Source organism: Anolis sagrei, chromosome 1 (assembly GCF_037176765.1).
Source record: "Anolis sagrei isolate rAnoSag1 chromosome 1, rAnoSag1.mat, whole genome shotgun sequence".
Lineage (NCBI taxonomy): Eukaryota > Metazoa > Chordata > Lepidosauria > Squamata > Dactyloidae > Anolis > Anolis sagrei.
In genome coordinates, this window is record NC_090021.1 from 233892868 (window position 1) to 233907264 (window position 14397).

Genomic DNA, 14397 nt, shown 5'->3' on the forward strand with positions numbered 1-14397 from the left:
CCTAGGAGTGACTCCAGGAGTCTAGGCAGGCAGCTCCACGCGAATCCACGGCTTGCATCAAGGATGGTTCCGTCAAATCCAGAGAGAACTTAATCCAGGTTAAGGCATGCGGAGGAGGCAAACTGGCGGGATCTACACTGCCCTAGAATACACTCGAACCGCATTCTAGGGGTCTACACTGACCAGTTCCAAACTGGATTCTATGGTAGTGTAGATCCAGCCTCCGAGGGCCCATCTAACGCATTTGGAAGCGAGCGGCGCACAACAAAAATCCCTGGATGCCTTGTGCCATCCCCATCCATCCGGGCCTCATTTCCGATGGCATCCTCCGCACAGAGAAACTACTTTCCTCAATCCCGGTTTGGAACCGGCATTAAGTGTAGATGCACCCCGTGCAGGCGCCACTTGGGATGAAGAAAGAAGGGCCAATCATGCTTTGCCCCAGGAGGGTGGGCGTGGCCGGCACGCGGGGAAGGGGGCGTGGCCTGCCTGGGCGCGTCCAGGAGCGGCGGCGGCGGCGGCGGCTCTTCCTTCCCCGGCGCAAAGGGTTAAAAGCCGGGCGCGCGAGGGGGGCGGAGCCCGAACCTTCCCCGGGAATAAGGCGCCTCCGCCCGGCCGCTCGCCTCCCTTTCCGCGGAGCGCTGCGCTGGAGGTGCCGCGGCGGCGTTTGCGTTTGCGTTTGCGGCGGGGAGCGGAGCCCAGGCCAGCCTCCGGGATGAAGGCGCCCTCCCTCCGGCCTCTCTGGCCCCAGGAGCCCAGGGTCGCGGCGGGACGGAGAGCTGCCGGGGAGTCAGGCAGCCAACCATGATCCCCCGCCGGCGGCGGCGGCGCTCAGACTCGCCCGCAATGCTCGCCTCGCGCCCCGTCTGCTAGCCAGGCAGGCAGGCAGGCAGGAAACCTCGGGAGCCGGACTGCCGGACAAAACCCCGGAGAGGCGCCTTTCCCCGCCGCCTCTCTCCCTCCCTATCCTTCCTCCCCCCTCCCCAACCTTTCTTTTGGGTTTTTTTCCCTCGCCTGGCACCATGCGGCTTCGACTGGGACCCACCCTGGACGGTGAGCCTGGCCCGGATTGGGACCGCCGGGAAGGAGGAGGAGGAGGGGTGTTATTATTATTATTATTATTATTATTATTATTATTATTATATACCGCTTTGACCTGGACGTGCTCGTTCCGGAGGGATGGGGCGTGTCGTCGCCCCTCGGATGAGAGCCCCCTCCCCCTAGAGTGTGGTCCGTGCGCCCCCCTGCCCTCCCTCCTGGCCCCACGGCGACCTTGAGCAGCCCAGGCGCTCCCGAAGCCCCGAGAGTCCCTTCCCGCGCGTCCAGGGCGCCTCTCCGAGCTCTTCCAGACAGCCCTCGATCCCAGAATATCAAGGAAGAAGATCCCACAAGATCCGCTTTGAACTGGGTTATCTGAGCCCACACTCAGATAATGTGGGATTTCCTGCCTTGATATTCTGGGATATAGGGCTGTGCGGAAGGGCCCTCCGTGCTCTGCTCCGGTGACTATTCCGCATCTGCTTGTTCCGCAATAACGAGTGTCTCCCCCGACCTCAAGCCTTTTCCCGCCTCGCTTCGCGGTCTGGTTTCGCCACAGGAATGGTTTCATCTTTAGGGCGGTTTCGTACCGCTTGGGCTGTGCAGACGGAGGGCTGGGGAAAAGACTAAAGGGGCTTCGGCTGCCGCTTTTGGGAAAGCTTGGCTCACGCCCCCAAAGGGAGGAAGGGGGGCCGGCCGGGTTTCGAGGGCGCCGTTGCCCAGGAAGGGAGCATCTCGGAGCCAGGGGGGAGGGGGAGGGGAGGGGGGTCAAGACCTTTCCCCGCTAAGCTGGTTCCCTGACCCTCTTCCCTCCAGATCAGAGGTCAAGCACCCTAATTCCCAAAGTTGGGAGAAAGTTCAGCTGCTTGTAGCCCCCTTGAGATGCACTGGCCTTAAAGGTGATGCATTGGGAGGGGAGGGGGGAGGAAGGCGGCTTGAAGGCTTTCTGTATCCCAAGGAAGGAAAGGAGAGGGAGAGGAAATAAGGAAGGCAGGATTGAAAGATGTCTGTATCCCAAGGAAGGAGAAGGAAGGCAAGGAGGAGGCTTGAAAGCTTTCTGTATCCTAAAGGAGGAAAAGGAAGGAAAGGAGAGGGAGAGGAGATAGGGAAGGAAGGAGGCGGGAAGGCTTTCTGTACCCCAAGGAAGGAAGGAAAGAAGGCTTGAAGGATTTCTCAATCCCAGGGGAAGGAATGGAAGGGAAGTCCTTCTGTATCCCAAGGAAGGAGGCTTGAAGGCTTCCTTTATCCCAAGGAAAGCGGGGGGGGGGGGTGTTTTCTATATCCCAAGGAAGAAAAAAATAGAGAAAGAGGAAAGGCTTGAAGGTTTTCTATATCCCAAGGAAGGAAAAGGAAGGTAGGAAGGAAGGAAGGCTTGAAGGATTTCTCTATCCCAGGGAAAGGGAAGGGAAGTCCTTCTCTATCCCAAGGAAGGAAAAGGAAGGAGGCTTGAAGGCAAGGGAATGTTTTCTATATCCCAAGAAAGGAAAAGAAAGGGATGGCTTGAAGACTTTCTGTATCCCAAGGAAGGAAAGATAAAGGAATTGAAGGTTTTGTCTAAGGCTTTCATGGCTGGAATCACTCAGTTCTTGTGGTTTTTTTCAGGCTATATGGCCATGTTCTACAGGCATGGAGAAATGCCTCTAGAACATGGCCATATAGCCTGAAAAAACCCACAAGAACTGAATTGAAGGTTTTCTATATTCCAAGGGATGAAAAGGAAGGAAGGATGGCTTGAAGGCTTTCTGTGTCTTCAAGGATGGGAAAGAGTTCATGAAGGGCAGAGATGCCCCTTTCCAAGGTTCCTGGAGCCAAGAAATGGCAGGGGCAGGAGGCAAGCCCTCCTCACTGGACAGCTGCACTGCCCAGGGACTCCTTGGGAGGGATCCAGGGGACTGGGCTGGAGGTCAGGCTGACAAGCCAAGTCGCTGCCCCCTCTGGCCTCTCTGCGGTGCCTTGTGTGAACTGGAGGCCTGCCTTCCTGCTTAGCTTTCTTTGTTGCTGTTTATAGCCTTGGCCCCCAATGGGTTATGCAACAACAGGCAGCTGCTTTATTTGGGGGTTGTTAAATTATAGACGAAAGAGGCATTGGGTTGGGTTCAGCTTGCCTCCCACGTCAGCAGCCACGTCAAGGCCGGCTCCCTCTTGGCCCCTCCTGGAGATGTTTGCCTTCTTCACCTCTCAGCCTGCCCCATCTTGGAGATATACTTTCCCCAGATGTGAGGTTCTAGGTAGTGCTTTGGGTCACAAAGGATATCCTGTGTTGAAAAGAGCACAAAACTCGGCTTCCGAAATGGATTCCCTTTTCCAGATGGACCTTGTAAGCCTTTATGAGCAGGTTTTGGACTTCCCTAACACTTCATACGGGTGGAATTACAATCCCTACTGTGCCCTGCCGGGGAAAGGGAATCCATTTCTGAAGCTAAGTTCTGTGCTCTTTTCAACACAGGATATCCTTTGTGACCCAAAGCACCACCTAGAATCTCACAACTGGGGAAATTATAATGAGATGGTGAAGACTGTCTTCCAATACACCTGGAGAGTACTAGGCTGGGGAAAGTGGCTATAAACATTGGCACATGCTGACTTGGAACAGCTGTGTGGACAATTACAAGGATATATCTCTGACCAAGAGGATGAGAAACCCGTTCCAGGCAATCTTTAAAATACACTTGAGGGAAAAAAAAGATCTATAAATCCCTAGCTAGCGATTAGATTCTGGTTCATTTGTCCTTTGGATAATGGAAGCACAGAAGCTTTGGCTGGAGCCTTCCAAAGTGGCCTGTTGTCATCCCATCTGCATCATGTTTGCTGCACATAGGTTGGTAACTGAAGGGTCAAGTCTCGAGCCATAGGGAACGGCAGGAAATAATTTATTAGTAGTAGTTTTATATTAGTATTATATTATCAAATGGCACCCCTCAGGAGGCTGGTGGTTCCAATATTGCCTTGGCACCAATGTACAATCCATGAAAAGTCAGAATCAAGATAGGGCAACTCTAGTGCAGTTGGAAGAACATTATTCCGTTGTGGAGGAATGTGTTGGAATGTGGAAAAATTCTCACCCATGACCCACCAACTGTACCTTTCTTGGCCACCTACTGCACCCTGAATCTGGCATATTGTGTGGAAATAGGAAAGGGTGTTGGGATAATGAGTTCATCGGTTGGAAGTATGGGATGGTAACAAAGCATTAAAAAATTGAAGCACTTTAAATTGCTTTACTTTATGAAGATGGAACCAAAACAAATATTCTTGCAGAAAAGGGTACAAGCTACAGCTGTAGTTAAATGTTCATACAGAGTCTTTTTAACCCAGGGTGGAAGGCTGCTTCCCTTGCTGTTTTCTAGTCCATATTATGTCTTGTCTTTTGACAAATGCTCTGCTTGAAATCAAAGTGGTGTCTGTGTGCTTTCGTTCCTTGCTCATCTCTATTCAGTAGAGCTATTCCTCATAAGCTGGAAGTGTGACATGTGAACCTGGACAAGGAAACAATTTGTTGCCCTTAAAAAGATGGGAAAGCTATTTTGATAGAGACGAAAATATTATTTTTCCCCCTCCCCACTGGTTTAACAAACCTCTCTGCTGAAAAAGATTTTACTTTTACCCTTTAGGTTCCAAAAACAGCCAGTTTGAATGTAGAAATGGTGGACTTAAAATCTTGGGCTACAATTTTCTAAATATTAGGAGAGATCATAGCCCCAAATCAGACTGTAAGCCACTTATGGTCTTGAGTTGCCCCCAAAATCTCTATCTAGTTTAGTGAAGCCTCTGTGCTCTCCTCTCACTGAGCTGACCCCTAGCAATTTCCTCTCTCCGCCCATCTCTAATAGCTTCCTTCCACCCCCTAAGAGATTGCCTAGCCCTTTCAGTCTCCTGGCACCAAAGCTCATCCCTACCCTTCCCACACTTCCTTTCAACTTCCCTCAGGGTTGATGTGTGGTAGGATGTCCCACCCGTGACTTCCTGTTTGCTTCCTATATAACTGAAGAAGGGGCCTTCAGGTGTGTAGCCTTTGGATGCTGAAGACCTGGAATGGAGGCAGAAGTGGGAGGGGAGGGGAGCTGGACCCATTCCCATTGTCAAAGGCAAGCACACATGTTCGCATGCACACACATACACACGACTTCTGGTGCCACTCTCTCACACACATCATTTCCCACCCTCCCTTTCTCATGGGATGAGTTGTTCCTGCACTTTCTCAAGGGAGTGGTAATTCATCATAGCAATGTGGTTAAAAGCCAGGGGATAGGACACAGAGGGACTTGTGCTAATAGGAGTACAAGCTAGAATTATCTTGCAAGGTTAATGAACATTCATTGAAATTTCCTTCTGAGGGAAGGATCAAGAGTTTTAATCTCTGAAGAGGCTTGATGTGGGGGGAAATGCCTTAACTAAGAGGCACACACACAAGTCTGGCCTTGGGTGGGGATTACAGATGTGTGTTGCCAACTGAGAACAAGGGCAATCCCCAGTGTTGTGTGGTAGCAACAGAGGCACCGGAGTCAAACGAGGTTTGATTGAGTTTGAATTTTTCCACTTCAAAACTATGAATGAACCTCATCTTGGCTTTGCTGAGAAAATCCAGTAAGCCCTCCCCCCTCCCCTTTTCTGTATGGCAATTCAAATGTGGCATAGTGGAAGTGTTTTGAGGAGGAGGAAGAAATGAAAAAGCCAGGGGGATAGGTAATCCCTGGATTTTTTTGGTGAGCAGAGTAGTAAGACTGAGAATGAAGTGAGCATGAAAGTCACCTCAGTAGCTACCCTGGAAGTATGTGTGTGTGCTTTGAAAGAGAGAAAGCAAATGAATATGTGCATATATGTGAGTTTCTGAGTGGGAGGTCAGCAGTAACAACTTGCCTGAAAGCTCCCTGCCCCCCAAGACAATGCAGTGAGGCCAGAGGGCTTTTATGGGGAGAGATGAGAGCTTCCAATCCCTTCCCCTCCCCTCCCTCTGCCCAAGCTCCTGCGAAAGCCACAGGCCTGAATTATGGATGAGACTCCTTGGGTTACAGCCGTTCCACCGCATCAGAGAAGAGTCCAGAGACAGAGGCAGGCAACATTAGCAGCTGCAGCGCCCTTCCCTCCACCCCACACACTCAGCTCCAGAGAATGGCTTCTCCCCAGTTTTCCCTTGAGAGAGGTCTGATCTGTCTTTTATTGAAGGAAATGGTCATTTGCTGCAAGGAATACAGGCTTCCCTCCCTCCCACCCACCTCATCCTGCCTTGCAGGGGTTGGGGAGGAAAGTGGCTTAATAGCAAGGTGTGGAGAGTGAGTGTGGAACTACATTTTTCTCCTAGTTCTTATAGGGACCATGTAGTGGACTACAAGGCAGTAACATCTTATTTTGGCAGCCATTAATAGCTGGCTGCCAAAACAGCAGGATGCCCCCCCTCACACACACACCAAATAGTGACAATTCAGCCTTGTCCACCTTCTTGCCTTTGTTAGGAGAGATGTGCTTTGCGGATCACTTTTGGAAGGCCACAAATTGAGGCTGGTGACTTTTGGAGTAAAAGTGGCTGAAAACATTCCCATTCCCTCTCTCCCCATTTCATAATAGGACAGACCCTTGTGTTCAATCCAAAGGAAAAAGAGATAATGGATTGAAAAGTCAGGCAATTCTGTGCTGCTTCGGGAACCATAGCTTGGGATGTTATAACCAAAAGATTAGCTTTACTTCATATGAGTCCCCTGCCCAGTAGTGAGCATGCCAGAACTCAAGTAATGGGAGCATCATGGTTGTAATGATGAAGGGTCCTGGAAGCTGCCATTTTCCTGCTTCAAGAGAGTGTGGGGTTAGAAAGAATGGAGATGGTCCTAACCCTCTCACTATGGCTGAGGCGTCTTATAGGACTATCCTGTGCATTTGCGCATCTCTCATCAAGAGCCAAATGGAGGTTGGAGGGAGTGGGAAGGCAGCGTAGGGCCCAAGTGGAGGTGGTGTGAACGACTGAAACAGCATTGGCAGCTTGTGTTACTCGTTTACCACGTCACACTGCCTACGCATATGCATACAGAGGTTGGGAACCATACACGCGTACATGGGAGTGCTCACGTGAGACCATCTGTGTGCATATGCGCATGGTGAAAGTTATGCGCCTTGCTTGCTGAAAGAAACGTGTGCCATGCATGCATGCCTTCTCACGTGGGATTATACCTTGGCAGGGTTGCCAACTCTTAATGACTTTGTGAATCTCACAATTTGGGGGCCTTTCTGCTCCTGAGGAGTGGGAGGTTTTTTGGCTTTCTTTTCTTTAATATGGAAGTAAGCAGGCCTCCCAGAACAAAGATAACTGGCAAAGGATCTTAAAAAACAAAAAAAAAAACAAAATTGGTAGGCTATCCAAGAGACAATATTGTCAGTCTTGGCTCACTCTTTTAAAAATGTCTGCTTAACTGAAAGCCTTGCAGTAGAAGATATTTCAGACATATGGAGTGTGGGTTTAGTAGGGAGTAGTAAAAAGGAGCAGTGTCACCTAGTGGTTTGGATAATGATATAGATGTCTCAAAATAGCCCGCGCTATGGGGGAGGGGTTTGGCCACAATTGAAATTTCCCTCATGAGTTCAGTGAGTGGCGAGGCTCATTACCTGTTCTTCTTTTCCAGGCTTGGCTCCCACATTCCTGCTCCTCTTGGCTTTGCCCCTGGCAGCGCCCACATGCCCAATGCTTTGCACCTGCTACTTTTCTCCACCCACAGTCAGCTGCCAGGCCAATAACTTCTCCTCCGTGCCACGGGTCCTGCCACCCAATGCCCAGCGCCTCTTCCTTCAGAACAATCTTATCGGGAGCCTGCGGCCTGGAATGTTTGGGCCAAGCCTCACCACCTTGTGGCTCTACTCCAACAACATCTCCTCTATCCAGCCTGGCACCTTCCGGCACCTCCAGGCTCTCGAAGAGTTGGACTTGGGGGACAACCGTAATCTGCGCACTCTTGACCCAGGGACTTTCCGGGGACTGGAACGGCTGCAATCTCTGCACCTTTACCGTTGCCAGCTAAGCAGCCTTCCAACCACAATCTTCCGCAATCTTTTCAGCCTCCAATACCTCTATCTCCAGGAGAACAACCTGCTTTGTCTGCAGGTGAGTGGGAGTACCATTCATATGTAGTAAAGAACTTGGGCCATTACATCTGGGCCCTGAGAGGTTCTCAGGTGGATGGTATGAATAGAATGACCTTTTTCTTTTTGAGCAGAATCCATTCTGGACTGTGGGGAAAGGGAGATTTTCATATTGGCTTTTCAGCCAAGCTGTATGGTTGTGGAGTGGGAGACTAGTGGCCAGTGATAGTTTCCTTGTCAGAACTGTGGTGAATCTGTTGTGAGTTTTATTCCATAGCAGAATAATAATGAACTATCAAAGGTGCTGAACCTGCCATGGGGATAATGTTCAGCACTTTGGAAAGCTCTGTTAAAGTTTAAAATAAAATCCAAAAATGATTTGCTCCATCTCTAACATGGAAGTCTCTGACTACTGTTGGTGAGAAGGACAGTGTGCGAAGGAAAGGAGGGGTCAGAAGGCTGGCCAGTGGGAAGTGATACAATAAATATGGCTGGTGAATTTTGCGTGAACCTTGTGCCTGGATAAGAAACAAAATTATCTTAGTTGGTAGAATAAGGCTGTGTGGGTGGTGGAATTTGTGTTGACAGACCCACTCCAAATAGATGGCTTAGTGTGTTAACTGGGGCGGGAGAGAGAAAAATGAGTCTCATACCCACCCTCAGCTATGTCTTCAAAGACTGGTGAAGAACCTGTGTGGTTCTCCTCCACATGATGGTTCCTCCCAAAGGCAGATACTCGGTGCCCTGCCAGCGACTCACTTAAAAACCACATGCCTATCCGGCCCTGGGCACTGTGGCTTAAGAGGAGGGGAAACTGCAGCCTGGCCTGCAGCCGTAAAAATGCATTTACAGATCATGGCTCATTGCTTCCAGCCACATCCTTAGTGGGGAGAGGACAAAGTTTGTTGTGTGTAGGTGGGAAGGAGAGAAAGTGTCTCTCTTGTGGTGCAAGGCAGCCAGAGCAGAAGTCAATAAGCTTTAGGTTTCCATCCAGGCATAAGGGTGGGAGCAGCAGACATGAGGCCACAAGGGAAGTCAGGCTGCAATAGCCAGGTCACATGTATAGGGACAGTCATTTTTTGCAAAAGCAGCAGTTCCTTTCATAGCTTTTCCTTCTTCCTCCATCTCCCAGGATGACCTTTTTGTGGACTTGGCTAACCTGAGCCATCTTTTCCTGCACGGCAACAAGATTTGGCAGCTCTCAGAGAATGTCTTCCGGGGCCTGTCTGGATTAGACCGCCTGTTGCTGCACAGGAACCACCTGCGCGCCATTCCAACTTGGGCCTTCCGAGACCTGGGCAAGCTCACCATTCTGTACTTGTTCAACAACAGCCTGACCACCCTCCCAGGGGAAACTCTCTCAGACTTGCCCTCCCTGGAGTTCCTGCGCCTCAACAACAACCCGTGGGCTTGTGACTGTCATGCCCGCTCCCTCTGGGCTTGGTTCAGGCGCACGCGGGTCTCCACCTCAGATGTCATATGTTCATCCCCTGCTGAACTGAAGGGGCGTGACTTGCGTCATCTCAGTGAATCTGTCTTTCAGGGCTGTCCTCTGGTCAGTCACCATACAGTTGGGTTTGACTGGGGCTGTAGGCCGGAGTGGGAAAATGCAGTGGCTCATCCTCCTCCCCACCCTCACCCCCATCCCCATCCCCACCCACATCCTCATCCTAACACCTCATCCAACCACCTCTATGGCCTCGGGGGTTCACCCCCTGCTGATCCCTCCTCCTTCTACAAGGATGTGCCAGCCAATGACATCCGCAGCCCCAAATATGACCCACCCACAGAAGATGACTATTGGGGAAACTATGACACTGATGGAGGAAGACAGCTGAAGAAAGCATGCCCAGAACCTGGCTGTTCTTCACTGGCCTCTGGAGCAATCAGGATTGACATCATGTCACTTGCCCTCCCCTGCTTACTGATGTTATGGGAACTTCCTTGGTTTTGACAATGGCAGGTGGCTGGTCTGCTTTGGAAACTGTGGAAGATCCAAGCCAGGATGGATTTTCCCTACCAAGCACTGAGTTGAGGCCAAAGTGATTCACCTTCTCTCTGCTGTGGGGTGAAGGGAGACTAGGTCCATTGCTGCTACTTTCCTGGCCAATTATGAGACTTGACTCTGGGACCACTTTCTGGGTGGTGTCTGACACATTTTCATGAACATATGGCAAGGGCTCCCCTTTCTAATTTTTATTTTTGGGGGGCGGGGGTGTTGCATAATTCTTCTACTACAGTTGTCCCCTAAATGCCATTGTTTACTGCATCCATATGGGAGTTTCCCTGTTGACTGCGCCCTGAAGAAAGCAAAGATCTCTTCTGTGCATGGTATGATGCTATGGAAGGGTTGGGGACCTGTTTTCTGGGCCTCATTCTTTCTGCAGTTTCCTACCATGTACACAAGTGCCTGTGTTGTTCAATGGGATAGTATCCTTCAGCTGAGAAGAAATGCAACATTGTTGTCTTGTAGAGCTAGAGAATACTCTAAGAATCCCGGGGCTCTCCTCTCTTACAACCCATTATTGAGTCTGTGTGTTATTTTAGTTTTGTAGAAACCCCAAGGGACCAATTCATATGATCAGCTGATGTGATGGCAACCCTGTTCAAAGTGCCACCTGTGGAGCTAGTCTTTGCTGGCAGTGAGAGTGTGTCTACTGGATCAGGTCAAATTTCCCATCTATCCAAGCCTGAAGGTGGTGGAATCTGCTTCACTAAATGTTTTTAAACAGAGGCTGGAGGGCCAGATATCAGAAATGGTGCAGCAGCAGATCTTCTGGATTGAGTTGAACGTAATCACCTTTGAGGCCTCTTTTAATGCTGATTAGTCTTTTCATTAGCAAAAGAAGGTAAACAAGATCATGTGAATTGGGCCTTAGTCATAAGAACTTACCATTTTCGTGAGTTTGTCTTTTTTGCTGGTGCCTCCATGACCCCCCCCCCCCTTATTCTTTTTTAACAAAAGGCAGTGATAGTTGGTTGGACAACAATTAAACTGTTTTGGTATAGCTTGGTGAGCTTGGTCACTTGAGGAAATAAATAATAGAATGCACATAGAGAATCACATGAAGGAAAAGGTTCCTTAGAAAACCCATTGTGGTTACCAGAAAACTAATTTGAGATGTATTATCAAAGGCTTTCATGGCCAGAGTCACTGGGTTGTTGTAGGTTTTCCAGGCTATATGGCCATGTTCTAGAAGCATTCTCTCCTGATGTTTCACCTGCATCTATGGCAGCCACCCTCTGAGGATGCCTGCCATAGATGCAGGTGAAACATCAGGAGAGAATGCTTCTAGAGCATGGCCATATAGCCCGAAAAACCTACAACAACCCAGTAATTTGAGATGGTCAGCTTCTCCATTCAGAGGTATGTGCTCTTTTTTCACATGTTCTTGCTCCTAACTAAATCAGCCATCTTTTGAGTGTTGAAAAAAATTGATGCATTAATGCTTATTCAAAATACTATATTTTGGAACTGGTTTTACTGGGATTGAAGCTGTGGAATCATACTTGATATATAAAACTTGGGTATATCACAGAATCTACACTTGATAGAGTAATACAATCAATCTTGACTCCCTAATATAAATCACTGAAATACAGAAGTTTTTCACAGTCACCAGTGAAAGTTGGCAACTCCCACGTCATGAATGTCAACAGAAAAAAATGTAGGGTGCTACACTTAGGCAGAAAAATTAAATACAGAGATATAGGGTAGGTGACATCTGGCTTGACCACATGGATCTAGGAGTTGTAGTAGGTCTCAAGCCAAACATGAGTTAATTGTGTAGTGTGGCAACTTAAAAAATCTATTGTGATTCAACAATAGAAGTATAGTATCAAGACCAAGGGAAATGACAGTATAATTCTATTCTGCCTTGGTTACACCTCCGCTGGAATATCACATCCAATTTGGGCACCATGATTTTAGAAGGCTATTGACAAATTGCAACCAAAATGATCAAAGGTCTGGAAACCAAGCCCTATGAGGAGTGACTTAGGAAGCTGGATATATATATTTAACTTAAAGAAGCAAACTTCAATAAGTGACATGAAAGCCTTTTTGAAATATTTTGAAGAATGTCATATTGAGGAGGGATCATGCTTGTTGGTGGAATCTCCTTTTCTGAAGGACTTTATACAGGGACCAGATGACCAACTGTTGAGGGTGGTTTGATTGTGTGTTCTTTCAACTCTTATGATTCTGTGCTATCAATGGAGCAGGGAAATCCATGTTTCAAGTTTCAAGTTTCAGGGAGCTCTCCAACATGCTGAATTCTGGTTCTAAATGAGTTTAGAACTTTGGAGAATGGTTTTAAAGTTAGCCAAACCTTTCTTACCAACCCAATGACCTGAGAGTCATCAGCCATATATTTTCTCCCCCCCCCCCGCCCCCGCAATTTTTTTATGTTTTCTTTATAAAGGTGTAAACCCAGTTGGCTGAAATTATGAAAAATTGCCTCAAGTGGACATGAATGAAAGTTTCAGAGCCAAGATAGTTGCATATATAGTTTTTGTTAAGGTTTAGATTTTATGTGGCATACTTTTGTCTTTCTAGCCTTCAATATAATTTCTTAAATATATCCATGTGCTGCCTTTCAACCAAATGTTCGCAAAATGGTCAACACTGTAAAATTGGACAACAATTAAACATTGGAATTCCAGTGATCTTGCTGTGCTCGAATCTGACCCTGTCCTGTGTCCAGGACCTTTCTTGAAGGCCTTATTTCAGCACCTGCACTCAAAGTTCCTGGTGGGGTAGGTTCTTGCAGATGAAGTAGGAGGGTGAAATTACAAAAACCTAACATTTTTGTTGGTATTGTAGCCTGTGTAGACTTCACAGTACTCATGAGGAAAATGTTTTGCCAAGCATTAAGGCAGGATAGTAGTGTCTATATGGGGGTAAGAGCTGTATTAGGTCAAGCTGAAAAATAACAGGAAGACATCTACTAGGGTAGCTACATCAGATCTCAGGTGAAAAGAGCTTTGGTGTGGAAAATGTAACTAGACAGTGATGTGTATGTTAGTCTTTGAACTGCTACAGGTCACAAAGATTTACATTCTATTTAGTCCGGACAAGAGTAGGCCCACTGAGTCCATCAGATTTCTCTATGTTTTGACTCACCAGTCAGCAGCTGGTTTTAATGAGTCTGCTCTAGTTACTGGGGACTAATCTATCGGATGCCAGGCAAAGTCTAAGTAACAGCAAAGTCAACAAGCCCTCCTTCCACCTAACAGTGGGTGAAGCAAACTATAAGAAACTGATAGAGAGGACCTTCTAAGGCAGGGAGAGACAGATGGTTGTGAGCTGTAGCTTCCATAAAATCTAGCTAGCATAGCCAGGGGTGACAGAGTAGGAATTGCGCCTCAGCAGTTTTGGGGAGATACATTGCTCCTGTTGCAAGGGTTTCTACAAGAGTAATTAATTGGAAATAGGGTTTGGGGTTTTTTTTCCAGATCATTGCAGGTATTATTTCTGGTCACCTGGAAGATGCCCTTCTCAAGGGCAGAAGAAGGATCTTTGCTAGTTGATGACTGGGCACATGATGATGCCAGTATTTACTAGTATTTCCTTCCTAAGTCCTTGTTTCCTCTTGTTCAAAGTGCATGCTTGTGTCTTACATACCCAAATATTTATACAGGCTGGATGTTCCCATTCTAAAGAAAAGAATATGTCATTTATAATACAATTGGACTGAACATTGTTGTCAAAGTGGCATATTAAATTGAGGATGTTCTGCGTAGGCCTTTCCCAGAGAGATATATTTTTGTGGATGGTTGGGTGGAGATTTTGCTGCTTTATTTCTTTGATTATTTGCCAAAATTGTCATATTTTGGTACAAAACTATACAAAAAATGCATCCTTCTCATCATGTTTAGCAACAGGAGGAAATCGCAAATTTAAAAGTATCCTGTTCCTTGGTATCATTCGATTGTTGTTTTTCCATTTTCAAAATTAGCCGCAAGTATGTTTTGTAAAGATAGGAAAGATCCCTGAGCTTTCTAAAATAAAATTCAATAACGCCCTGGCGTGTGTGTGTGTACGTGTGCACATGTGCTTCCAGGGAGAGCGTGGAATTTGGTGGATGGCACCAGCGATCTTGGCTTTATGGCGTGTAATATTGCCCTGGGGGCTCTAAATTGTGACAGAGAGTGTTCTAGAGAGGTGTGCGCTCTCGCTTGCTTGCTCGCTCGCTCTCAATATGTGGAAAGAAGGGCGGGGTTGGCAGCACTTGGGGTGAAACGGCAAGAAGAGCATTTATCCTCCTAGTCCCAGCTTTCTTAATTTAACTTCAC

General features: G+C 47.8%; 1 protein-coding gene across 1 annotated transcript; it reads left to right on the forward strand.

Annotated features, from left to right (window-relative positions):
- Positions 1-555: 555 nt before the first annotated feature.
- Positions 556-14126, forward strand: RTN4RL2 (reticulon 4 receptor like 2). The gene is made up of 3 exons (XM_060771859.2): positions 556-1053; positions 7647-8122; positions 9233-14126. The coding sequence occupies exons 1-3, from the start codon at positions 1023-1025 to the stop codon at positions 10052-10054; spliced, it is 1329 nt and encodes a 442-aa protein (XP_060627842.2). The 5' UTR covers positions 556-1022; the 3' UTR covers positions 10055-14126.
- The last annotated feature ends 271 nt before the right edge of the window (positions 14127-14397 follow it).

What these genes read in the sequence shown, in the direction of transcription:
- RTN4RL2 (XM_060771859.2), top strand. Translation starts at nt 1,023, where the DNA reads ATGCGGCTTCGACTGGGACCCACCCTGGACG. An exon ending in ACTGGGACCCACCCTGGACG is followed by an intron (nt 1,054 to 7,646) that starts GTGAGCCTGGCC and finishes CTTCTTTTCCAG; the next exon opens with GCTTGGCTCCCACATTCCTG. An exon ending in ACAACCTGCTTTGTCTGCAG is followed by an intron (nt 8,123 to 9,232) that starts GTGAGTGGGAGT and finishes TCCATCTCCCAG; the next exon opens with GATGACCTTTTTGTGGACTT.